This window comes from Xiphophorus maculatus, chromosome 4, assembly GCF_002775205.1.
Source record: "Xiphophorus maculatus strain JP 163 A chromosome 4, X_maculatus-5.0-male, whole genome shotgun sequence".
In the NCBI taxonomy this organism is placed as follows: Eukaryota; Metazoa; Chordata; class Actinopteri; order Cyprinodontiformes; family Poeciliidae; genus Xiphophorus; species Xiphophorus maculatus.
The window spans coordinates 1,331,167-1,357,697 of NC_036446.1; the positions used below are offsets into that span (position 1 = coordinate 1,331,167).

General features: G+C 40.3%; 1 protein-coding gene across 8 annotated transcripts in view; it reads left to right on the forward strand.

Annotated features, from left to right (window-relative positions):
* Positions 1–26,531, forward strand: part of shank2 (SH3 and multiple ankyrin repeat domains 2) — a 165,044-nt gene that overhangs the window by 64,851 nt on the left and 73,662 nt on the right. For all 8 annotated transcript variants that reach the window (XM_023332072.1, XM_023332074.1, XM_023332075.1 and 5 more), the window contains 4 exons: positions 1,013–1,180; positions 3,037–3,153; positions 7,876–7,953; positions 18,879–18,945. In XM_023332072.1, coding sequence (XP_023187840.1) covers positions 1,013–1,180; positions 3,037–3,153; positions 7,876–7,953; positions 18,879–18,945 — 430 coding nt within the window. The remainder of the gene's footprint in view (positions 1–1,012; positions 1,181–3,036; positions 3,154–7,875; positions 7,954–18,878; positions 18,946–26,531) is intronic.

Consider the following 26,531-nt stretch of genomic DNA (forward strand, 5'->3'; position numbering starts at 1 on the left):
AGAAACTTTCCTGTTTTCCCTGAAAACAAACGAATCGTTTTGAAATGTCACAGTGGATTTTATGAATAGACATGCAGGGAGCCGGTTGCTCCAAATTAACTGCAAAACTAAATGTTGGCTAAATATTTAGTTCCAAATTAAACACAGTTTGTAATATTTAGTTGTAAAAAAATATTTAGATAAATAATTTAAATATTAAAATGAACATTTACATATTTAGCTTAAAGCTAGCAATTTAGTTTTTTTTTAAGTATTTGAATGAATTTTTAATCATGTAAAAATGTAACATTGAGCCAAAAAACTCAATATTGAGTTTGCTTAATTTGTTTATCAACTTAACTTTTATTATTTTGCAAAATATTTAGACTAGAATAGAAATATATATTAGTCCCACAGTTTAAACTGTTATGTTTTTAAAGACACAATATAATGACTGAAAAAATGAAACCCATTTTCTCCTCTTATGACCTAAATAACCAAATTCTAGCTGCTGATTTTTGAGTGTAACTTTATAAACGGGCCCAAATAACAGGACATTTATTTTCACTCTTATTTTGGAAGCTCTGATTGTTTTAGTCATTTCTTTCTAAGGAGTTTTTGTTTCATGAAAAAACAGAAGCAGTTTAGATTTTTCTGACTTTAAACTTTTATTAAAAATGTCATAAACCAGGATGTTAAATTTATGTTAATGTTTAATCAACCATCAGGACAGAACTGTGGCCTGCAGAGTATCACTCAGGCTGTTTCTCTTCTGTTTTATGTGATAAAAGTTGTTGAACTGCAGAATTATTAAACTCCCTCAGAAAGTTTTAGCCAAACTAGAGATAAAGTTTGGTTCAATATTCACTTTGATGCAGACGGAGAGAAAATCTGGGATGTTTTGTGTTTTTCTATGTGGAGAATTACGTTTTCTGGAGAGAACAGTTACTAGAACAAACTTCTAAAACACAGTTGATGTGTTTCCAGGTGAGTGATGTGATAAAACATGTGAATGTTGTGGTTGTGGATCCAGACGCTGCTGGAGCTGGGAGCGTCTCCAGACTATAAGGACAGCCGCGGCCTGACGCCGCTCTACCACAGCGTGGTGACGGGCGGAGACCCCGGCTGCTGCGAGCTGCTGCTCAGCCAGCACGCCTCCGTCTGCTGCCAGGACGAGAACGGCTGGCACGAGGTCCACCAGGTACACACACACACACACACACACACACACACACACACACACACACGCGCACACACACGCGCACACACACACACACACACACGCGCGTTTGTTTCTAATACCTTGTAGGGACCATTTTCCTGACATATACTACGTTGTGGGGACCTGCTGCTCCTTGTGGGACTGAAGTCTGGTCCACACAAGGGGAAACACTGTTTTTGGGTCAGAGGTCAGATTTAGGACTAAGGTGTGATTTGAGTTTTGGTTGGTTGGGGTTATGTATGTAATGGTTAGGGTTAGGATAAGGGTAAGGGTTTAGGCTGTAGAAATGAATGGAAGTCAATGGAAAGTCCCCGCAAAGATAGCTGCATGTGTGGGTGGGTGTGTGTGTGTGTGTGTGTGTGTGTGGGCGCGGGTGCACCCCCACACGCCCACACACACACACACGGACACGTGTGTGTGCTCTGGCCTTCGGATTCATCAGATTGCTTATCTCCCTCCCTGTCAGGCTGTAAAATCTCAGCCTCCCGTTTCAGAGCTGATAAGAAGAAGCTGCTGCCGCTTCGTTCACTTCACTTTCATATCAGCGAAAATGTTTCTCCTCAACTGAAAAACAAAGTTTTTCCACTCAGAAAAGACTTTCTGCTGAGAGGAAAAGTTCATTTCTCTTGCAACATCATGTAGGATTTTAACAGTTTATGTTTCATTCATGTCTGTTTTGTTTTTAAATGTTCATAAGTTTACTGATGATGAAAATATGATGTATAATTCAGATGGAGGAGCTTCATCTCCCAGACCTCTGACATATTCGCCATGACGACCGATCAGCTCAACAGCAAGCAGCAACTCGGCTGTTTTTATATTGCTTATGTTTGCAGGCTTAATGACTTTTCCTGCAACATAAGCAACATCCATTTTTAATGTCTGCACAATGCGTCAGTGCATTTTAAAGTCTGCTTGCTTTTCACCTCCTCTGTGATTTGCAGCTGAAGCACTTTGTTTTATAAAAAGGTTATAAAGTGATATTTAGCTTTAGAAGTGTAAACAGACACAGAAAGCCCCGATGGAAACAAAACACTAAAATCATTTCAGAGAATTAAACTGGTTACCCAGGACTTCCTGTAACATATGAGGTTATTTCTATTTGATTCTTTTTAAAAATATATAAAGTATAATAAAGCGTTCAGGCTGGATGCAGATCGTTTGTTTTACCTCTTTTTTCTCTGATCCTGCTGATATCTATAAGATATATCTATAAGATATTTTTATTACATTCAAGATTTATTGTGAAGCTGAGATCATTAATATCTGTCAGTTGTTTTGGTTTTTTACCATTTATATGGAATAAAAAAATATGTATATATGTGTTTAACAGAACCAAATTAAATTACAGTCAAACAGAAAACGTTTTACTTTGACTTTTTTCTGGAAGTTGAAATCAAAATGTGATATTCAGGTTGAAATGTTTTTCTCAAATACAGAAATATTCATGAGGCTCCATAGAGAAGAATTAAATTCAGTTTCTATTTCAGTTTGAATTATGAATTTGATAAAGAGTTTTTTGGAGAGGGGCAAATACAGACCAAACAAGTTCAAAGGTCAGAAAGTCTACACATTCAGGATTTTCTTTAAAGACAAATGTATTTCATAAACATCTGGACAGATGAGTTTCTCTCTGTGACTCTGTTAGGTTTTGATATCAAGTTTGATTCTCTTTAACTTCCTTTCCTCCGTCTGTTTGCTCCCGGGTTCAAACTGAGGCTACCAGCTGCTCCGCTTCACTTCTCCTCCTCTGCACCACACTGACATCTAGTGGTGAAGGCGCCACACTGCAGGGATCCTCTCACCGCTGTGTGTGTGTGTGTGTGTGTGTGCAGGCCTGCCGCCACGGCCATGTGCAGCATCTGGAGCATCTGCTGTTCTACGGAGCGCTGATGAGCGCCCAGAACGCCTCGGGGAACACCGCCCTGCACATCTGCGCCCTCTACAACCAGGTGAGCAATAAAACTAAACAAAAACAACCAGGTGAGCAAAAAAACAACAAGCAGGTGAGCAAAAAAAAAAAAAAACAACCAGGTGAGCAAAACAAAAACAACCAGGTGAGCAAAAAAAACTAAATAAAAACAACCAGGTGAGCAAAAAAACAACGACCAGGTGAGCAAAAAAAAACAACAACCAGGTGAGCAAAAAAAAACAACAACCAGGTGAGCGATAAAAACAACGACCAGGTGAGCCGACAGACACTCGGGTTTCCTGTCGCCACCAGTCGTAAACGTTTGTGCTGGAAAGAGAAGTTTTCAGTGACATGAAGGTAAAATCCTGGATTTGATGCAGAATGTTAGGAAATATTCAGTGTTTTCAGTAAAAACTAAACTTTCATTATCACAAACTTTCCCAGCCTGATCAACTTTATTAATCATCAAAAGAAAAATACATTTTCTCATGCAACACATCCACAAATGTTTAGGAAATAAAACTCCCTTTTCCTGCTCTTTAAATAAAACGAGCTTCTTGCGCCGTCGCTCTGTTTCCCTGGTGACTAGAAACATTTCAGCTCTAATAATAGAATTTACTAAATCATACAGATTTCAGTAGAAAATGGTGGAAAAATTAAATATATGAATAAAGTTTTTTGACCCAGAAACATGAACAAATCCAGATTGATTCTTTAGTTTCTGAATTTCTGAATATAAATTAATATTTCAGTATAAGAAATTTCCCTTTTTTATTTGAAGGCTGTTGCATTTGTATGTTTTTGTCCGCTATCATTTCATATTTAGACCAAAACTTTTGATCAAATTTAGATTTCTGATCCAAATTCTTAATTAAAACCCACAAAGTTCCACTGCTGCTGGTAAGATGCTGACTGCTCGTTATTTCACGGTATAATCCTTCAAAGTGAATTATTCCCAATAAGAGTTAAATGTTAAATGTCTCCGTCTGGCCTTTGGATGGACCGCTGAGCTGACCTATGACCCCTGTTGTTTAACAGAAACTTGTTCTGGGTTCGGTTTGGCCTTCATGACATCATTCACACATTCATCCGTTTTATTCATCCTGTTGTCTTTGCTGATATAAACAGTTGTTGTTGTTTTTTTTACCACAGCTGGATTTATTTGTGCTTCTGTTCACATATTTAGATAGTTAACTCAATAAACTGAATATTTTAACAGAAAAGCATCAAATTCACTTTTTGTTGCTTGATCCTGTTTCAGGTCGTTACCTGAAGACAGATATTTAGATGGCAAACAAAATATTACATTTTGATCTAGGAAACGATGGTGAAGAATTTATATTTTATATTCATTTAAATGGTGGGCCGCAAGACCCAGCTTTTATTTTGACAGTCCTCTTCCACTTATCGGCAAGTGAATTTGCATGTTAGGTAAATATTTAGCTCAGATGTAATTATTCAGTCTGTGAATATTTTTGGTTAGTTTTAATATTTGTCTTGCTAATAAGATATTTAGTTTGAAGCTGGAATTTAGAAATGAATGAATAACCAGGTTAAAAAATATGACTTCAGAAAATGAGCCTCCATTTTTCCCTCTTATGACAGGATAAAGTGATGCTGATTATTTTTGACTGTAACTTTTAAACGGCCCTGTAGAGATTAACTCCACCGATGAAGATCAGACTCCTCAGTCTTTGCAGGAACCGTCATGGAGACGACCTGCGACCTTCCTGTTCTGAAACACCTGAGTTCCACTCAGGACCAGCAGCCATGACTTCTACCAGAACCGAAATGAAACCGCAGAGTTCAGAGCTTTAACTCATTGAGCTCAGCTTCCTTTCTTTCTGCTCTGTTTCTTTTCCCAGGAGACGAATTATTTATCGTCCCTGCTAGTATTTCTGATGCTCAGATGTTTCAGGCGGTGCAGTTCAGCCGATCCCAGGAGGAAAGTCGTGTTGCTGGGTCTCCCTCTAATTGCCGTGAACAGTTCAATGTAAAGAGCGCTCTGCTTTATATCTTATGCTAATCTTTATATGAAAGTATAACTCCTATAATGACCACCCACACATTATAAGCTCCTGTTCATTTAATCCATTTAGCTGGTTTTGCTACGAGTTTCCAGGAAGTAAAAGTTGTGTGTGAAGCAGCTGAGATGACGGAAAGAATCCATCAGCCTTTAATTATTCAAAAATAAAAGCAAATCTAGATATGTTGTCATCTTTTAAAATCTAACCTCTAATAAGAAACCCAACAAGTAATTGATGTTTTTATATGGTGGAAACAAATTTGATGGGTTATGATAAACAGTTACTCCTCTGAGCCGACAGGCTCATATGAGGCTCATTCACACACAAAGGACAAAGAGCTCCACAGGATATTAAAGGAAAATAAAGAAACTGTTTAAAGCAGTTCATTCATCAGATTATTTGCAAACAAACATACTTTCAACCCTGATTTCCTGTTTCTGGGAACACAGAGTCAGCATTTCTCTGAAGATGTGATCAGAATATTAATTTTTTGTTGTTACTTTTGACACCAAACTCTGTCTTTTCCCAGACAGACTTTGGTGTCTGTGAATCTTTCCAGATGAAAAATCCAAGTCTTCAGGTCAGATGTAGGATAAATGTCGTTTTGAGGCGGTTATCTTCCTCTCATGTGAGGAACTGGTCAGACTTTCACACCAAGCTGTGAAGGAGTCCCTGTAACCCACTCCAAACGCCACTTGACTTGAAGGAAGCTGGTCTTTGAAGCCTCTGGCTGCAGGTCAGCATCGTTTGTGCTGCAGCTCATCAGAGAGCGTTTAACTCGCTGCTCTCAGTTTGGCTTTTAAAGAAACGATTCCCTCTGGTGCGTTTAAATCTCAGCAACTTAAAATATTTCTGGTGCCAAGAAAACCAGTAGAGAGTAAAAATATAATATTGGTTTAAATCTCCTGCTGGTCAGTCATAAAGGCTTAACTGTAATTTTAACAGTCACTATGCAACTTGATAAAAATATAAAGCTGGACTGAGGAGAGTTTTGTTGATTTTAGGTAAATCTGTTAATCCACACTGTGATTATTTTTATTAATCACCATCTGTCTGTCAGTTAATCCAAAGTATTAATAAACCTCAAACATGAATGTTTAAGAATGTAAAAGTGATGTTTTGGCTTGTTAATAGAATATCTTTATGTGAACAGATATTGGGCAACAAGATGAAAAACACATTTTTCCATCTCACTTTTTTTAGTTTTGTCTTTTTAAATGAGAAATATAAACAACAATTTCTGACATTTAAAAACTAAAACCAGTAGGTTTCCCTGGTCCATCATCAGCGCTGCGCCGCCGCCCTGACCGGCTGAAATGAAGAGCTGCTGTCCATTTATTCTGTTTTCAGGTCAAACGTCTCGTCTTCTGGCTCATCTGACTGAAGGACTTTGTTACACAAATCTTTTTTTGTTGTTCTGTTTAAGTTTGTTTTCAGCCATTATCTTGTTTTGTTCAGTCTTTTTCAAACTGTCCTTTCATGACCTTTGACCTGCTCACTGAGGCTAGTGGTTTCTGAGCTTTTGGTGTTTTTGGTCATTTCTCTGAACATTACACACGCTGACCCTGACTGGATCTGCTGGGACGTCCACTACTGGAAAGACGAGAAATGTTGTCCAAATGGAGTCTAGATGACCTTTGAACCCTTCCTAGATTGATGAAAGGCTGCAGAAGGCCTGAGAATGAGGTTCAGCTTCACCTTTTAGCAGGACAACCATCCTGAACATGCAGCCAGAGCGAAGCAGCTTCATGGGTTAGAATGGCCTAGTTAAAGTCCAGACCTAACTCCAGCTGGGTATCTCTGTAACAGACCTTCCCTTTCTGTTTGAGGCTCCTAACTGAACCATTGGGTGATATTACTTTAGTTTTTTTTTACCTGGAACTCGTTGGTGAATCGAATCATTTTTAAAGTTTTTTTCCTGACAGAAAACAGGAAATTAAAAGTGACGCCCATCAACCCAGGAGGCGTTTCCATGGCATCCAGGGAGAATCGTGAACCTTTCTGCTCTGACCTTTCTCACTCAGTTCCCTCCATCTTTGTTTCTGCTCCCCTTTTAATTAATTTTACAAACACAGCTTTCTCCCGTTTGATTCCACATTTGCAGCCTCGTTTCTGAGCGTTTCTGAGGAGAAAGGACAGCGTGTTGGAGGACTGGCTGCGGTCCAGGTGAACGGGTAAAAATAACCCGGAGGATCTGGTTTTAAATGAGAAGGGAAGCGTCTCATGGCAGAACGTATGGAAGGAGCTGACTGCTCTGCTCAGATCATGGCTGTGCTTCAGTTTGTGATTCTCCTGCCAACTCTCCACAGCTCATTGTGGCTCTAAAAAAAGTATTTATATTCATGTATGTGTGCGCGGTGCATGCGTGGTGCAGCACATTGTGGGCGAGTTGTGCAGCAGATTCAAACCCCTCAGCTCGCTCCAGCGCTCTTCTTCTCTCTCTTCCCCGCGCTGCCTCTTCCTGTCGGAGTGGAGCAACAGATTCACTTGAAGCAGAAGAAGCTCCACTCCTGGTGCAGGTCGTACATGCTCCTGCTGCCTCTCACGTAGTAATGACACGTTTAGACGTTTGAACACTCTTACCTGTTCCTGCTCCTCTGGCTCCTTGGAAAACTCTGTCACTGGAAGATAATCACCGTTCTTCCAGAACAAAGTAGGAGAACTTAAAGGAATCGGATCTTTAGGATGTTTTCTGGTTCGTTTTACTTCATGTTCTTTTCTTTTCTCCTTCTCAGGATAACTGTGCCAGAGTGCTGCTGGTCCGTGGAGCCGACAAGGAAGTGAAGAACTACAACAGCCAGACTCCATTTCAGGTACCGGTGAAATATAAATGAATAAATAAAAGTAATTGCTGCTATTTTTAGCCAATTCTTGGTGATTTATTGCAGCTTTGAGAGTGTGGGGAAAACATTTTTAGAAGAAGCACATTCTCCTCATCTCATTTGTTGCCATGGCAACAGTGGGAAAACAGCCAAGGTCAGTTTCAACCAAGGATGCAAACGATTTCTTGGCCAATAATGGAAATGTTGTAATTAAAGTCTTGGAGGAGAGCAGCGAGTGAGCGTGAAATGCCCACCGTCTTTCTGGGATTCGTTTCAGTCGGGCGCAGAAAGGACGATTCTGATGCACTTGAATTTATTGAAATAGCGTGAAAATATCTGATTTAGAGCTAACGCACCGTGCACTAATATGAAACATGAACACAACAAAGTTTAATGTGTGTGCATGAATGTTTGTGATGCTCAGGGCGTGTTCATGAGTCGCTCTAATTATTTCTGAAAACATTAAATGTTCTTTTTACTGCAGACAGATGTTTAGGACAAATTACGTTTCTGTAGAAAATGTAGCTAAACTTTCCCCTACAGATCAGTACCTGATTGTCCGCTGTGCTGGTGTCACTCTGTCACAAATCTGACGTTTATTTCAGAAATTACAAAATAGAAGCACTGATGCTGCTATTTCAAATTAGATTTTAAGAAAATGGGAGATGATTGCAACCAAAGCAGAGTTTCCCTGGGCCGAGGGTGGGGCCCTACAACATGTCAGGCATAACATTATGACCACAGACAGATGAAGTGAACAACATGAATCATCTCTTCATGGTGGTAGTAATTATGTTGGCGAGGAAGTGAACATTTTGCAGTCCCTCCAGAATTTCATCTTTGTTTTTCTGAAATTTTACAATCAAAATCACTGATTTTGTGGAACTACGTCAGAAATATCTGCAAGGAATTTTTCAATATTTTTTCCTCGTTTCCCTTTCAAAATCTATACGTAGAAGCAAAAAGATATGAAAATAAGCAGACAGACTGGACATAAAGAAATTAGCTTGATTTTTGTTGCTCGGCATATCCAGTACCACTGAGGCAGTGGTGTAGTAAAAGTGAGAGATACTGCCACCTGCAGGTGGGAGTTAGCAGTCACATACACCCAATGATTTCCATCATTTTTATGAAAAATGTGTGAATTTCCTCAATCGCAGAATCATGAAAACCTGATGTGGTCAGCTGCCTGAAAAACGTTTCCTGCAGTTTTCACATGTTTGGAAGTGTTATTTCCACTTAAGCTGTGCTAAATCTGTAATAAAAAGTTTCAGCAGCAATAGAGATAAAAGGTTTTTTGGGTTGTGCCATGGTGGCGTAGCGGTTAGCGCGACCCGTATTTGGATGCCTTGAGTCCTCGACGCGGCCGTCGCGGGTTCGACTCCCGGACCCGACGACATTTGCCGCATGTCTTCCCCCCTCTCCTTCCCTGTTTCCTGTCAGCCTGCTGTCATATAAGGGACACTAGAGCCACAAAAGACCCCCTGGAGGGGTAAAAAAAAAAAAAAAAGGTTTTTTGTGCTTAAAATGAAAGATTTGATGTTTAACATTTTGGTTTTGTTTTGTGAATGCGTTAAAATCGGAGTGATTTTACTTCATGCTATCATCCTGTAAGAGTCTAATCTAACATCTGTGATCCAAACTGAGGATTTCTCCTTACGGACAGTGAACCTGCACTGCTGCTGCTATCATGTCCATGTTTTCTGAGGGGAAAATCCTGCAAAGCACTAAGTTCCAACTGATATGTTTGACTCATAACCTACGCCTAAGTTACAAAAGAGCCTTATCCAGGCAGGCATTTACGAAAGGCAGTCCCACGGGGTCCTCGAGGTCCTCCACATCCACTCCAGTGGAGCGTTTCATTAGCTGGAGCGTTTCACAGAGAGAGGGAGAACGGGATGGACTGAAATCACATCACTGTTAGTCAGAGTCTGACTACAGCTGAGGCTTAAATTTAGCCGTTTCCCTGGAGCTTGATTTCTGTGAAAATAATGCACTGAACAAAATCTAGAAAAAAATAATAAGTTTTCATGATTCTGTGAAGTTTGACACTTTAGAGGAAACGTAAACAGCTTTAAACTGGTTGTATAGTTTGGTGATAATCAGGGATGCATTTTACTAAAACTACAGTGCATGTACTATATATATTTCCATACACTTATAACTGTGGGAAAAGACAAGGACACTGCTGATATTAACCCTTCACTGTCAGTCACATGACCAAACAAATACCACATGACCCCAGCCCAGAAACACAAACAGCAAAAAGATGGAAATAAACATCAGTTCTTCATATCAGGCCAGTTTTACTTATCGAACCGATGCTGATGTGTTAATGCAGATAAATTTTGCTGCTCTAGTGTAAATATGCCCGCTGATGTCAGGATGCCCCCCTTGGTGTGACGCTTGTGTCAGGCTTGTCTGCTTATCATCTCAGAACGTAACAATTTGGGGGCTCGTCCGGGACCTAACAGCAGAACTTAAATTGGGTTTGGTTTGGTTATGGGTCCAGTCCTCTCGGTCTTCTCACAGCTGTTAAACATGTTTCTTGGCTTTGCTGAGTCAAGAAGAGGTTCTGATGGTGAGCCCTGATGTGGGTCAGCTTGTGTGATTTGGTTTGGATTTCTTTCTGGATCTCTGAAACTGAATATTGACTCAGATCAGTTTTAGTCTTAGAAATCTGAATCAGAAATTCTATAACCCAAGCATATACATGTCAGTAGATAGTGATGGACATACTTCTGCTAATAAGAAGCAGCGGAGCTAATTTTTTGGCTAATGCGAGTGTTTTTGGTAATAATGAAGATGTTTAGAGCATCTAGTGTCTAGATAATGTTTTCCAGATGAGTTTTGTAATAATTTCTTGAAGCGCAAACCATACGGGTAGGTGTGCAATGACAAATTTACTCACAAAATTATTGAGACATGGTTGGCATTAGCATGGTTATATTTAGCGCTTTAGCATTATTTTCTGCTAAATGCCATGTTGGTGTCATGCTTTAGCATTAACATTTCAGTTAGCGGTGCCCAACACCATCTACACCTTATTCTGTGGGCTCATAGTTTAGTTGTTGGAATTTCTCTCAAATTTTTCACATAACTGTATCTATTAGTAAATCAAAGTGGTTATTATTAAGTATTATGCAACACTTTTCTTTTATCACTGCACTGCTTTTTAAAGCAAAGCCATTTTCTTTGATAGCGAGATGATTTCCTTCCCTACAAAAGCGCAAAGATTGGTGACAATAAGACCCAGCAGCTGCTGTCCCTCAGCTGAGGACGTTCAGCTTAACGTCCTCAGCTGAGGGCCAAGTAGAAATCTGTTGCAGAAGAGAAACAAACAGCCGTTATTTTCCTGACAGCAGGCTCAGCGGCTGAACATCAAGCAGCCACTAAACATGTTGGACTCTCACTTGTTGTTGAGTGGAGGAAAAAAATCGCTCTCTTGCACTTACTATCTTTATCATTGTTGCACTCTCCTCCTACACACGAAGCCCAGAGCGGAATCCAACAAGTTTATGCCTGTTTTACAGATGGAAGAGCAGGAAGCTGAAACAGGTAAAGACCAGAGGAATCTGAGCTTCAGGACTTTTAAAAGCTGTGACTGTCCTGCAGCTCAGAGGACGATACGCTCAGGCTCATGTCCAGGTCTATTTATTCATTATTTTCTTGTTAGTTAATTTTAAAAACTTTAGGAAACATTTTCATGTGGTTTGCTTAACATCCATGGTAAAAGGTTTAATGTATTTTAGATTTTCAGACTGTTGAAGTGGTTTCTAAAGTTTTATGGTTCCACTTTAGGATATGATAAACATGATCAAGCTTTGAACTTTGACCTCATTTAGAAAAACACTAAAGATCCCAGATTCTTTCCAGCTTCCCTGAAGTTCAGATAAGTTTTCGTTTAGTTTGAGGTATGGAATTTGACTAGGCCATTCCAGCGGGATCATTGTCTTGTTGATGACCCAGTTAGGACCAAACTTCATCTGTCTGACTGATGGAGGTCAAAACCCGCTGAATGAGTGAAAACCAGCCCACATCATCATCCCTCCACCACCGTGCTTCAGGTGTTTGTGCTGCCAGACGTCCTGCTGCTTGTTTTCCTTCGACCTTTCCTCTCTGCAGAATGATGGAGTTCAGATGGTCTTAAAATGTTCCACAAATTGATGGGAATTACTGATGTTGTTCCAGTTTCACCTTCATAGTTGATTTGATTCACTTCTCGTAGCTTTTACATTTCCAAAGCACGTTTAATCTGTTGATCTCGTGAGTTTACAGTGCAGAAAAAAATGAACTAAATGTTTGTAGGAATAAAACGGCAGACAAGAGATCAGGTGACATCAATAAAACAGGTCAGAAGTAATTAAATATCATTGGAATTAGAAAACACAACACGGTAGAATAAATTGGGTTCAAGCCGCTGCACCAATAAATTTGAATGCATTTAAAGGTCATCCTCTTTAAATGCATGATGAGATGCTTCATCTCAGTTTTATTTGCATTCTGAAAAATCCTGAATATCAGAGCAGAAACATTACATAACTCTAAACAGGAATACATCTAGACAGAGAGCTCGAACACACATTCCCACCCACACTGCCATACCTCAACAAAACAACAGAAAGAGGCTCAAACACACAAATTAACTACCTATCATGGCGAAAATACGTTAAACGATTAAAGAAAAGCAGCTTTAGACTGAGAAAAACGTGTTTTCCTTTGTTCAAAATCGGCTCTCTAGACGTGTTTGAAACAAATGTGACAGTTATGAGCTCTTTAAGGAAAAATCGAATTAACTCCAGTTACAAATGCGAGTTAGACAACAAAGATTCAAAATAAATCTAATTAACTTAAAGCAAAGGGGCTTTAAGTAAAGATTCTGAAAACTTGCAGTGGTTTGAAATTGTCTACTTATTAAAAAGGTTCATATTTCAGTCATATTTTAAGACTTAAATAAATTTGAGACATTGTGAAAGGAAGAGACTTTATTTTCTGTGCAGCCCTTTAAAGTCTGTAGGACCTAACATTCACATTTTGCACATTTTTGTTTTTCCGTTTGGGTCTTTATAGCTTCTAGAAACAATGAAAGCACAAACAAAATCCCATCCCGTCATTCTCTGGCAGTTTATTTTTTTCTTGGTGTCTGGAAAACGAGTCATTTCAAAAACCTGTGCTGTTGTGTAGCTGCTCATCAATATGCAGCCATTTTCACATGTATATGTGTGGGTGTAAACAGATTTGGGGGCGTGGCCACCAATACTGATTTACATAAAAGTGACAGCGCTCATTCTGAAAATGGGCAGAACTGATCAGACTGAAATGTCATTATCTAAGAATGATTTTGTTTAAAAAATATATAATAAACATGTTTTTATAGCCTGTAAACTTTTCCTAACCTCTTTAAAATAAAGCATAATAAGTCCCTTTTAATACTTTTGGAGGGTTCTGAACATAACAGTGTTGGACTGTTGGATGGAAACAAAACACTTTGATTTAAAATGTCTTGGATGAAGCTGTTAAGGCTTTACACTAAAAACAAGATGTCCCATGGATGTTATGGATATTGTGAATATTATGATTATTTGAGTTTGATTTGCATTTCTAAAATGGAAGATGCATCATTTCCAGCCAAAACTGCCAGATACCCCAAGCAGAAGGTGGTGGGGCTTTTAGCCCAGACCTGCTGGACGCTGTGATGAGTGGAGTTATCTTCATGTTTGTATTTCATATGGAGCGAACGCTCTGCATGTTTCTCAGCTGAAGAGGAAATGGGTTTGATGTCTCCATCATTAGGAGCCAAACCAACAACTGGAGCTGATTCCTGAAAAGCTTTGCTGCCACGGCTGAATGAGGCGCGCTCCCTGCACGGCCTGTGGGCGTGTGGCGGCCATGCCATCTGATAATATCATGTGTCAGCTCAGCATCTGTGGAAAGTGTGTGTGTGTGTGTGTGTGTGTGTGTGCTCAGTCTTTAAAAGATGTATTGTTTAAGACAACAGAAAAGGAAAAACAGAGAAAAACAAAAACTCTCTTGTTCTCTCTGAGTTCTTTGTTTTCTTGATGTGAAATTTTTATAGAGATTTTATAGATTTCAACAAACCGACTCTTCATTTTGTGTTTCTCATCTCTCCAGTCGGATCGTGGATCTTTCTGATCTCTTCAACCTTTAAAAACCAAATGTCTCCATTTTCATTAAACGTTCCTCCATTCTCCACATTTTCCCTTCTCTGTTCCCACTCTGTCTCAGTCTTTCAGGGACAGTTAGGAAGTTACTGAGGTGGGGTTCTGTGGAGTAGTTAACACAGTCAGTGGCTTACCTGCAGCAGAGACAAATCCTTCTGAAGTGAGTTTTCAGTTCAGACCCTCTGTCTGAAGGAAAGTGTAGAACAACAAGCTGGTTTTTACCAGGCTGGGTTAGGATGCATGTGGATGTGCCTCTGAGCAAGGCACTTCTCCCCAAGTTGCTGATCGATCAGCGTATGAATGTGTCGTTATGGGTGAGGGTCACTGGGTGAATGTGACTCTGGAGCTTATAGTGGTGAGGCAACAGAAGCAGACACAGAGGTGGCAGAAGAACTAGATCAGAACCGTTAACTGCCCTGTGATATGAGGAACTGAACTGTTCATCTGGACTCATCTGGACCCGTGGCGTTTGGGTCGGCGGTTCTGGAAGGACGGATTATTTCCACTGAGTTCTGTCGTCTTCTTCAGATAAACTCGATCCGACTCCCCAGAGACCTGCTGTCAACTCGGCTCCGCATCCTGGAGAGCATGATCCGGTGTTGCCTTCAGGCGCTCCTGGTTGACATGTTTCTGTTGCCAACCCAACCGGCTCCCTCCGGCTGTGCAGGAAGTCGCTGTCACCACGGAGACGGTGGAGCTCCACGTTCCCGTGACACTTCAGATAAAAACGTTGTTATTTTTTCCTCCTAGAGCTTTAAATATGTAAATATTCGTTCAGATTTACAGCTTTTCTTTCTCCTTTTAGCAAATTAGACATTAAATGAAGCTACTTCTATAACGATGGAGCTGCAGGAAGCTCAACTATTAAAAAATGACATTTTATGGTCAAATCTGGAATTTTGTCTAAAATTAGATGGAAATATTTGGGTCTTTAGACATTATGTTGCATATGAATGTGGGACCATTTTATGTACTTACTGCAGTAATGCATGATCTTATTAGCCTGCAGCAGTAGAAACGAAACATTAACATTTCCTGTTGATTCTTTATACTCCGGTTTATTTGACTCGATGATGGAGTCGATGGGTCAGCTGATAATCTTCTGTTTCTTTAGAAATCCTTTGGATGCATGAGTCTGGATCTCTCGGTCTGAGCAGTAAATGCTGAGTTGATCCTCCTCTAACCATCATGTTTTGATGAGTTTTCCAGTATAATCCCAGTCTGTTTTGACCTGTAGCTTCCCTTCGTTCCTCTGAAGAACCTTTTGCTCCACTTGGCTGAAAGTGTCTCTGAAAGCTCCTCCACATCTTTACCCCCTTCCTGTTATACACAACCATTTGTCTCCGTGACAACCAGCGGAGACCAGGAAGAGAATGGATGTGGGGGCGGCCATGGCAGTAGTGGTGTTGATTGTGGGCAGCAGGATGATAATGAGAGATAAATTGTGACTGTGTTTCCAGCAGCTCATTGGTTAGCAGCTTCATTCTCTGATAAAAAGAGACTTGAGAGCGCCCCCTGCTGCTCTGGTTTAGTTGTGTTGGGGTTTATGTTTCAGTGGAGATGAGTTTACAGGAATTCAGTGTTGGTTTCAAAGACAAAAGTCTGTTCCAGTGCTTCACAGTAACCTTAGCTGAGCTTACATTTCTATCTTCAATATTAACAAATTAGTGACAGAGGGATTTAAACCTGATAGTCCAGTAGACTCGGTTTGATTAGAGACCAAAACTTCACCATCTGCTCCACCTCCAGCTGCTGTGGCTCTGAGTCAAACCAACCTGTTCCCCTCCTGGCCTGTGGGGGCGCTGCACCAAGAACCACTGAAGGAAACGACACAAAAGCCTCTAAAGACACTGAGAGCAACTTCCTTCTTCACCAGATGGAAACAAGATGGAGGCGTCAGATTTTAGTGTTGGAGGATTTCTCTTTAGTCTTTGGCTGAAGATCAGGAGCCATTTCTGCTGCTAGCGCTAGGCTAGCACGTTAGCTTTGGTTGTATTTACTCAGAATGCCCTGCACTGTAGTCCACTTCCTGCTTTTGGAGCGGTCTATGGTTTGATTGGCGTTCACAGAACCAGAGTTTACTTTTTTGGTTCAATTAGCATTCGGACCTCACTAAACGGACTGGATTTGGATTAAAGCGACTGAACGGAGGGAAGGAAGAACACAGGAAAAGACCGGGACCAAAACACACCTCTCTTATTTTCTATGAATAGAAAAAAACAATCAAGATGCAACCATGCTTTCATTTCCTCTAGGTAATCATTAATTCTTTCATGGAGTTGTTATTTTCATTCTTAATATGCTGCAAATAAATGATGGGTCAAAACCTGTGAAGCAATAAACGTTCGGATGCTCCTGGTGCTCAGATGAAGATAATTAATGTTTTTAAAATTTGTTTTTCACAGATTTAAACCTGAAGCAGTTAGATTCATTAACATAAAAAACAAATGAGAATATCCTTTTTTTATTTCCTCAACTGTATTTTTACAGTTAATCGCCATTTTCAGAAAACAGACTTAATGAAATGATAAAGTGAGCGAGGATACTTGGATCTGGAACAGGAAGTGATGCGCTTGTGCAGCTGAGTAAACTGACTGTTTTGCTGCTTTTATTGCTCAACAATTGTTCATTAAATGAATGACAGAATCTGAATGTATATGAATAAGAATATTCTGGGTGGATAATATGTGATTGTAGTTGGTTTCTGGAGAATATCCGCTCTGTTCCTGGTTCTGCAGAACCTTCAGCATGCAGGACGAATGCAACTGGATCTGTTTCGGTTTAACTGCTGAAAATATTCCAGGGATCAAATGAATCATTGAGATGAATCTGAAGGCTTTGATTCGGAGCCGGTGGGTTCAGGTGAAGTTAAAGTAACGGAGCTGTGAATGTTTTTTGTGACATGCTGTAGGAAACCGTTCATGTCAGCTGGAGCTGGTTGGCTCCTCTGGATTCGAGGCCTTCTCTTCGCAGAGCAGCTCAGTCAGTGATTCGTCACACTCGGTGGCATGAGCTCTGGGAGATCCTCCGAATGAGTGGGAGATCCAGCATCCGTCCCCTCCCCCACCCGCTTCTGAAGAAACAGATTTTCCTCCCGAAATATGCTAAAAATATACATTTACTGACATGCTTTTTATTGTGGAGGAAGCCTTTTGTTTTTCAGCTGGATAAACGTTCAGGAAGCGTCACGTTGATGGAAAACCTCGTTTGTTTCTCCGTTTCCTCAGAACCGACGTTCAGGTTTATCATCCTGTAGAGACGGATGGTCATGGCACCCGCTGCCCAACGCTCCACGAAACAGAGCAGGCTTTCTTATGTAATGCTTCTGGTTTTCCCATGAGGTGTGTGTGTGTGTGTGTGTGTGTGGGTGTGTGTGTGTGTGTGTGTGTGTGGGTGTGTGTGTGTGCGTGTGTGTGTGTGTGTGTGTGTGTGTGTGTGTGTGTGTGTGTGTGTGTGTGTGTGTGTGTATATGCAGCACACAGATTAAAAAGGGCCGGTCTGTTTTGAGATGAACCTGCCTGAACCTGGAGTTTCTTTAGCCTCCTGGTTCTGCTGAGCAAGTCCATGTCAGCACAGAACTGAAAACCTGAGTCCAAATGTTTGGTGCCTCTCTACTGCCTCCTGGTGGACAAGCACTGCTCACACTGTGATCCTACATCCCTGATGCAAAAACATCCAGACTGTGCAGGAAAGACTAATAAGGAATAAACTGGCTATTATTATTATTATTATTGTTATTATTTCTTTACCATACTTAGAAAATAATTGCACCTAACATACCAGGCTTTTTCTTTCCAGAAGGGCAAAAAAAAAAATCAAAGAATAAAGTTGGGGAAAAGAAGCAAATGAGCCGCCATGAGGGGGCGCTGCACTCTGACTGAAGTGACTTTTGCCTTTGTGGATTTTTGTCACTTTGCTGATTCTGCATTCATTTCATGTCCTGCAGTGGAGCTGAAGGCAAAACGTCTGAAATGAACCGTAGAGCTGTTTTCAAAATTCAGAACTGCGACTTTAAACTTTGGAAAAACAAAAAAAATAATCAGTTTTATTCTCCATGTTTTCACACCCAAACAAGGAATATATACTGTATATATATATATATTTATATTTATTTATTTTTCCAAAAAATAAATGATTGTTGCATTAGTGTGGATATGAATGGTTTGGGATGGAGAAACAAATTGAGGGAAGAAACTGTCTCTGTAGCGCCACCTGAAGGTAAAAACCTAAACAGTATGTGTCCAGGATGTGTGGGGTCTGCAGAGATGTTAGCTGCCCTTTTCCTGACCCTTGACCTCTATAGGTTCTGTATGGAGGGAAGGTCAATAGAGTGATGGAGATTATGAGCCAGAATACAGTTTAATTAAATGACTGTAACAGATTAAATGTTATTTTCTGTAAACTCCTGAAAACCAAACATCCCTGTTTTAGTTAGGACTTAACAGATGATGGATTATTATAAGAAACAGGAAGATTCAGAAAGCTTTGGCGCTGGTTGCTATGGTGATGAGGCCCAAAGCATGACTCATTCCAAAAGGCAGGTAGAGAGTTACAGACAGAAATATCCATGTTTTAGTGCATACTCTGTAGATGTGGAGATGAAATATATGGAGTTTTAAATCAGAAAGTTTGAGTCTGACATTTGTTTTTAAATGAAATCTTAAATTAAACCTGAAGGGACTGAAAATGTTCCATCTGATGAAACTCCTCATGGCTTCTTGTTGTCCTCTGCAGGTGGCCATTATTGCAGGAAACTTTGAGCTCGCCGAACTCATCAAGAACCACAAAGACTCTGATATAGGTGAGTCCGGATCGTTCCATTTTGTCCCTGCTGAGTCTTTTCCTCAATCTCACTCCGGATACATTTCAAATCCCCCGATCTTTTCATCCTCTTTAATGACTTTCCTTTATAATCCCCATGCTGGATTATCAGTGTGTTGCCGTGGGAACCAAAGTTTATCCTCACACCAGGACAAACCCGGCGCTGATTCGTCCCTGGGCGTTAGGACGAAGGATGTTTGTCCTGCAGGAACTGATTAAATCAGTTCTTTCATTCAGATGATGTGTTGAAATGCGCTCTGGTTTGATGTGGTTGGGATTTTTTAAACTCGGATCTGCAAGAGAAGTCCTTCTTTTAGCAACCAAACGTCCCCAATGTTTATTCAATTAGTCGTGATTCAATCAACACTTTTATTAAAATGGTAATATTTGATGACTTCAGTTTCAGAAAGAGATTTCCACGTTCCCTTGAGCTGAGTTAATGTGCTTAAGAGCAGATGGAAACAAATTTGATGAATAAGCTCTGATGTAGCAAATGCTGCCATCCATCCTTACCAGAGGCATGAAACTCTGAAAAATGGAAGAACTCTCAGTTTTTCTGAGATCTGTAGTTCATTTTCGTTTTCCATCTCTACTTCCTGTGTGTTGCAGCCAGGCGAAGCCTCAACATCTGATAAAATATGGCTTTACGTAGCCAGGTTGATTCGCTCCAAACCAGTGGACGGAGTTACGCCTAAATCACATTTTCTTTTTAGCTTTTTTGCAACATTTCAAAGGTTCACTCAACATTTGCATGTTGATTAGATGGATGTTTGCTGATTCTGTTATTTTGGGATGGCTGCCACTGTGTTAGTTCTGGCTCTGTGGGAACAGCGTCTACACGCCTGATGTTCACATAACGGATCACAGTATAAAACTGACTTGTGTTTAATTTGTGTCGTCACACATGCATGTGTAACTTTTTCTCCGCAGTGACAAAAAACAGACTGTAGAGCCATTGACTACATATAAATGATTGCGCTAAAATTATGAAAATAAAATGTGGATAAAATATATGAATCAAGGTTTTGATGTTGTTGTGGAGTTTGAATCCGTCCTCCGATGCCACGCTGGAAACTGGATCACAAACTCCATCTCAGCCAAAGTTTTGAAAACAGGCAACATTTTCCCAATTGAAGTGATCAGAAGTTGATTCCTGATCCCACAAGCACAAAATCATTTCATACAGTTGCAGAAACATTAATAAAGACATTACTATGAGCAGATTATGAGCCTTTAATATCCCATAATAATCCACCAACATCACTGGCTGGTAATCAGGTTCCTCCTTTCACAGTGAAACATTCAGCAGCTGCAGTTTTCTGCTCACACTCCAACTTTGTTTCACTTTTCATTACAAGAGATTAAAACTGGAACTAAGACTCGAGTCTCAGACCACGAGTCCAAGTCAAGTTTCAAGTCTTTAAGTTAAAAAGTCGAGTTTGAGACTTTGACTCAAATCTATAAGACGGCTGATGTTCCAGTTGGTGACTGAGAATCTCCATGGCGACGGTTGTTGTCCTTATGTAACTGTACTGAGCTGCTTGGTGAAGGAGTGAGTTAGTTGCAGTTGGTCTCGTTTTGTTGCCTGTTAAACTCAGGAAATGATCAGCAGTTTGGTTCAGGTTAACTCCTGGTCCTGGATCAGAACCGCCTGACCGCCCTGACCCGGTTCTGGTGCCACAGAGACGATTCAGGGATTAGAGAAAATGAGAAAAGAAGAACAGACAAATAAATAAAAAGTAGATGATGGAGGGAAGAGAACGATGAGGCTGAGGGAGGGAGTAATCTAATCTGAAGATGTAATCCTGCCATTGTTGACCTCATCAGCAGCAGCAGCGACCCGATGAAAGTGGAACACGACCAAAACTTCTCTGCAGCTGTTGGAGCGACGGCGTCCCGACCAGAACTTCCTGCCTTCGATTTCAAACCAAAGATTCATTTCTCAGGACCAGAGACTCAGACCCAAACCAGCTGCACCATCACCTCCACCTCCATCACCCCCACCCTCCATCACCTCCATCACCCCCACCTCCACCCTCCATCACCTCCACCTCAATCACCCCCACCCTCCATCACCCCCACCCTCCATCACCCTCCACCTTTCATCACCTCCATCACCCTCCACCCTCCATGACCCTCACCTGGAAGAACATTTAAACAGTTTGTATTTCTCAGATGAAGTTCAGTTAATCCCAAATATAAACTTAAAATAAACATGTAGAAAAAAATCTTGTTTCTATTTCAGCTGTTATTAGGACCAGGCTACAAAAAATACAATTAAAAGAGTAATGAGAAAAAAGTTTGATGACATTAAAGTCGAGTATAAACTCATAATATTATTAAGTCATAATAAGAAGAAAATTGTGTGACATTAAAGTTGAAATATTAGGATAATAAACTCATCATATTACCAGAATAAAGTTGCACCATTAGGAGAATGATGCACTAATTTTATATCATGAAAACACTTTCAGAATATCTTCAAGGTTTTATGATAAAAATGTTTCGTCTTTCAAAAAACAGAAAATACAAACAAATAATAAACATTAATGTAACTGAAATGACTTTTGATTCACAGACTGATTATTTCATTTCACAGAAGAAACGGCTGAATGTTTTTCCTCTAGAATAAATTCTAATAATTCCTGTGAGATGTTTTCATATTTATGTTTCGACCTTCATTCATGCTGCTTCATGTTTACTGAAAAATCCATCTTAATGAAAACTGTTTTTCTCTTTGTTAATCTACAGTTATTTATGTTCAAAATGAGCAAACACACAATTTATAAAAATGATTTGAGAAGGAGAATTAGGTATAAGTAACAAAAACAGAAAGTTTTACGAAGGCCTAGTCAAAGTCTCAACCTAAAGCTGATTGAAATGTTGTGGTGAGACGGTCAGAGGTCCAAATGTCTGCAAAATTTCAAGTTTATTTCTGAATCATCTGTTTTAGTTTCTCTTGTGGGATAAAAATAACATCTTTAGCCACTAAATCAGAAACTACAGGCGCCGTTAATTTCTGCTGTCAGGGTGAATTATTTAAACCACACATCAGTAGCAGGTCTAACGATAACCTGACGAGAAAACCCAGAAACCCAACCCTGTGTTTCCTTTGGCGTGAGACTCGGCGATCCGTTGAGGAACCTTCAGCCGAGTGTTTTATCGCCTCATTAAGCCGGTTATGCGTTAATCCGTCAGCGGCTTCATCTGTTCGCTGTCGTTTATTCTCATCCAGAGAGCAGAATAATTAAAGTCCGGTTTGAACTGTGTGGAGTCGGGAGGCATCTCACCTGTGGGATCGTTTTCCAAATGAGTTCCTGTTCTCTGGCAGCGGCGGCGGCTTCACATGCACCAAACATGAGCCGGATTATAATCTGTATTTATGCATAAAAACATGAAAATGGGATCAAATTTGGTCCAGAGGAAACTTCAGATGCATCTGAAAGTTTTATCTCCAGTTCAGCTTTTATCAGACTCACCTTTAAAAACCTAACAACACCTGGACATACGTTGAGCAGAACAAACCAAACAGCCTTCAGGATGAACTCCTGCTGCGTTTCCATTTTCTGCTGCAGATTACTGAAGACAATAGCAGATAATCTCCACAGCTGCCAGGATCCGAGGTCACGGAGAAACAATAAAACCCGACCAGTGAGAAACTCCAGCATGACGCTGCAGAGCATCATGCTCTGGTGTGACTGCAGATATCTGCTGGTCTCTCCTCCATCCACTGGAAGCCGGAGTTAGGATGATCAGACCCACACTGTGATAATCCCACTGCATCATCCCAACACACACAGACCAGAAAACACCCTGACTCAGCAGTTTCCACTTTTCTGTAGGATTTATGTTAAAGCTGTCAGATTGTTTCTGTTTTTCTGATCTAAAGAGAAAAATGACTTCCTGAAACTCCTGAGCTCCATGTTCCTGATCCAGACCCAGATCCAGATCCTGATCCTGATCCTGATCCATGTTTCTGATTCTGATCCTGATCCAGATCCAGATCCAGATCCTGATCCATGTTTCTGATCCTGATCCTGATCCGGATTCGGATCCAGATCCAAATCCTGATCCAGATCCTGATCCATGTTTCTGATTCTGATCCTGATCCAGATGTAGATTTGGATCCAGATTCAGGTCCTGATCCTGATCCTGATCCATGATCCATGTTCCTGATGCAGGAATATGTTTCTACATGTTCCATGATCCAGATCCGGATCCTGATCTGGATCCTGATCTGGATCCATGTTCCTGCATCAGGGTTTGTTTATCCAGATTCCAGGAATATAAAGATTTCTTTCCTGTAAAAGTTAAACAGAAATAAAATCCCTGCGCTCTGCTAACAACGTTCAGCTGAAATGACATTTAAAGATTTGCTTTGGTTTCATATTTTGGTTCAGTCAGAAGGTTCCAGGTTGGATCCATTTAACAACGAATCCTGAGATGATTTAGTTGTTAAATTGGAAAAGGACAGAATGTCTAATCTGTGCTGCTCATGTGTGTCGTATTCAGACAATCAGAAGATTGTGGCAAACAGCAGATTAAGACAGTTTAGACTCTGACACCATGCAGTTTGGTCCAACAGCCTGATGATTTTTATGCTTTTTCTCATTTTCTAGAAGCCAAAACTCCTTAATATCTTTAGGTTCTGCAGAACCAGCAGCTCTGAACTGGAACAACTAGAACATTTCCAGTTCAATCACTTTTAAAACCCTTTGTGACGCCTCGGCCTGTTTCTGTCCTGTTAGAAACTTAAATCCTTCAGAAACGCTTCCAGAGAAAATTCCAGGTGGGATTTAATCATTTCTACACTTTTTTTTAATTTAACATTACATTCAGTTCATTTGATGAAGGTTTTTATCAAAGACAGCTACACAAACCAGTGTTGCTTTCTTATTTATTGGACTAAACAGACAGGGTTGCTTCATTTTTCTCATAAGGTGGAAAAAACTGCATTATTTCTTTTACAGATGAAGGAAATAATCTTCTTATTTCATTTTCTGATCACTTTTTTCTGAAATTGGTTTCTAGAAAACAGATTGAACTCAGAAATCACCTGATTATCAGGTCCAACATAAACACAACAGACGGATGCAACGCATGAGGAACAACGGCCTAGTCAATGTTTAGACCTAGTCAATGTTTAGACCTAGTCAATGTTTAGACCTAGTCAATGTTTAAACCTACTTATAGCTGCAGTGAAAGATCTTTTTAAACTCTGTAACGAGTCAAAATGTGGAAAAGTTCAAAGGTCATGAACACTTCAAACAGTTAAATATGTTCAATGTAAATCTGAACTCATAATGTTTCCAGTCAGTGTATCTGGACTGCGTCCCGTTTCCTCCGCGCCGCTGACGAGACAAATTAACGGTCCGGGTCACTTCCTGTCGGCGCGGAGCCACTTCCTGTCAGACTTCACGCTGCGTTTTCTTCTTGCAGAAACAGAATCAGAGGCAAAGAGTGACTGCAGTCATTCTGTCTCTGCTGCTGTTAGATTTACATTCCTGGAAGTCCGGATGCGGCCAGTTGGGATCCGGATCAGAACTTTCCAGGCTTCTTTAAAAATCTTAAACCTTTTTTCACTTTAGCTGCTTTCTCTGTTGGACCATTTTAAAAAAAGTTTTTGTCCTTTTTAAGCAGTTTAGGTCATGAAAAAGTTCTTGAACTCAATGGAAGAATGAATATTTACTCAAAGCTGAGAACTTTGACAGAATCAGTTTTAAATGAATCTCTCAGCTGTTTGTTTGCAACAGAAACTCTGTTCTCAGGTTTCTCTCCTCGGCTCTGGAACAAACTCCCTGAAAACCTGAGACGTGCAGAAACTGTTGGATTTTTTCAATCAGAGCTGGAAACATGTTTCTTCTGATCCAGCAGTCTGACTAACGAACTCTTCGCCTACTGAGTTCAGTTTGAAGTCAGATTTAATTTGGTTACATCTGTTTCTTTTCTGCTTTATTTTCTTCCTGTATTTCCTGTCTGAAGCATTTTGGATGCCCAGTGCATGATGGGTAAATAAACAAGCTTTTAACTTGGTGAAAACAGAAGTGTAGGACGGAACCGGCCCAGTTGGGTTCTCCCAGCAGCAGAACCACGGTGATGGAGGACATTGTTTCATCATGTAGGCCACACACTGGAGTGACTGTACCACTCTGGATGTGAAGGACCGCCCCTCTATGAGTTGCTAAGCAACAACAAGGACTCCTTCCTCCAAAGAAGCGGCTCAGTTTCCTGTCCCTTCATCCCTCCTTCCAACATCTGGCTGAAGGAAATCCGTTTCTTCAACTCTGGTTTCCAGTAAAACCAGCTGCTTGTTTCAGTGAAGTTCTTCAAGTCAAAGTCAAATAAATCAGCCCAGATATCCGGGAGGAAACGTGGATCTGCACCAGTCTAGTTCGTCCTTAGGAACAGTTTCCAGATGCCCAGAACATCCACTGAAGTCAGAATCGCATCTAAAATGATCAAATCTGCAGGAAGAGAAACTTTACAGCTTGAAATCAGAGTTTGTGTTCATATTCGTGAACAGCCACTGAGTCCCAGCGGTTTTCCTAATTCCTTCTCAGCCTGGATCTGACGTCGTTCCAGTTTCATCCAAACAAACCTGAACGACCTGAGCGTTGCACCAGAAACTGGTTTTCCTGCTGAGGTCACACAGTGACTGTAGCCTTTTTATTCATGAGATAAATTTAGGTTGTTTATGTTCACATCAAAGCTTTTCTCATCAAATTCCACCTAAAAACCATATTGAGATTTTTATTTTGTGTTACTGTCAGACTTTCTGACAGTAACCCTGAATTGCTTCAATTCAGGGTTTTGTTGAATCATTTGGTTATTTTTGCTCCTGTTTTCTGGGTAAAATCATAATCTGGATGTTCTCTTCTTTTTAAATCTTTCTTCATGTGCAGTTAAAGTCTTGGCCGTCTTCTCACTCCTCTTTCGACTCGTAGACGCTGTTTTCACCTCCTCTCATGGCTTCTGAGTCTTTCTTAGTTCAGCTGCAAGCAGAGGAGGTGATGAAGTTAAGAGCTCGTCTTTTCACTGAATCCATTGTTTTATTCCTCTGTTTTTTAATATGTGTAAAATGTGCATTAATAGTGTTGGTTGCCACACATGCTTGATCATGTGACTGTGGCTCCTCCTCCAGTCGGCTGTTTGCAGCACCAAGAAGTAAAAATGCTATATGTATCAAATATAATGTAACACCTTTAAATTGGGCGTCTGTCTCTTTAAAACATCCTGAAGCTCCGCCTTCAGCAGCTCCTATGATGAGCTCAGCAGTTCCACCAGAAGCTTGCTAATTGCTGCTGGCTAGTCTGAAGGAGCTGAGATTAGCTTAAAAGATGAAATGATTTCTCAAACATGCATGAAAGAATGAAAGCAACAGTCCAGGTATGTTTTAAATGAGGAAATAACATTATGACATGATGTAAATGATACTGCCCCTTTAAAAATTCCTTTCAGTCCTCCGGGCCACCTTCTTGCTCCGCCCCTGCGTGTTATTTAAAATCTGTTTGCTGTAAGTGGCCAGTTGTTTATGATCTGCAAATAGAAAATGAAGCTTAAATTGAT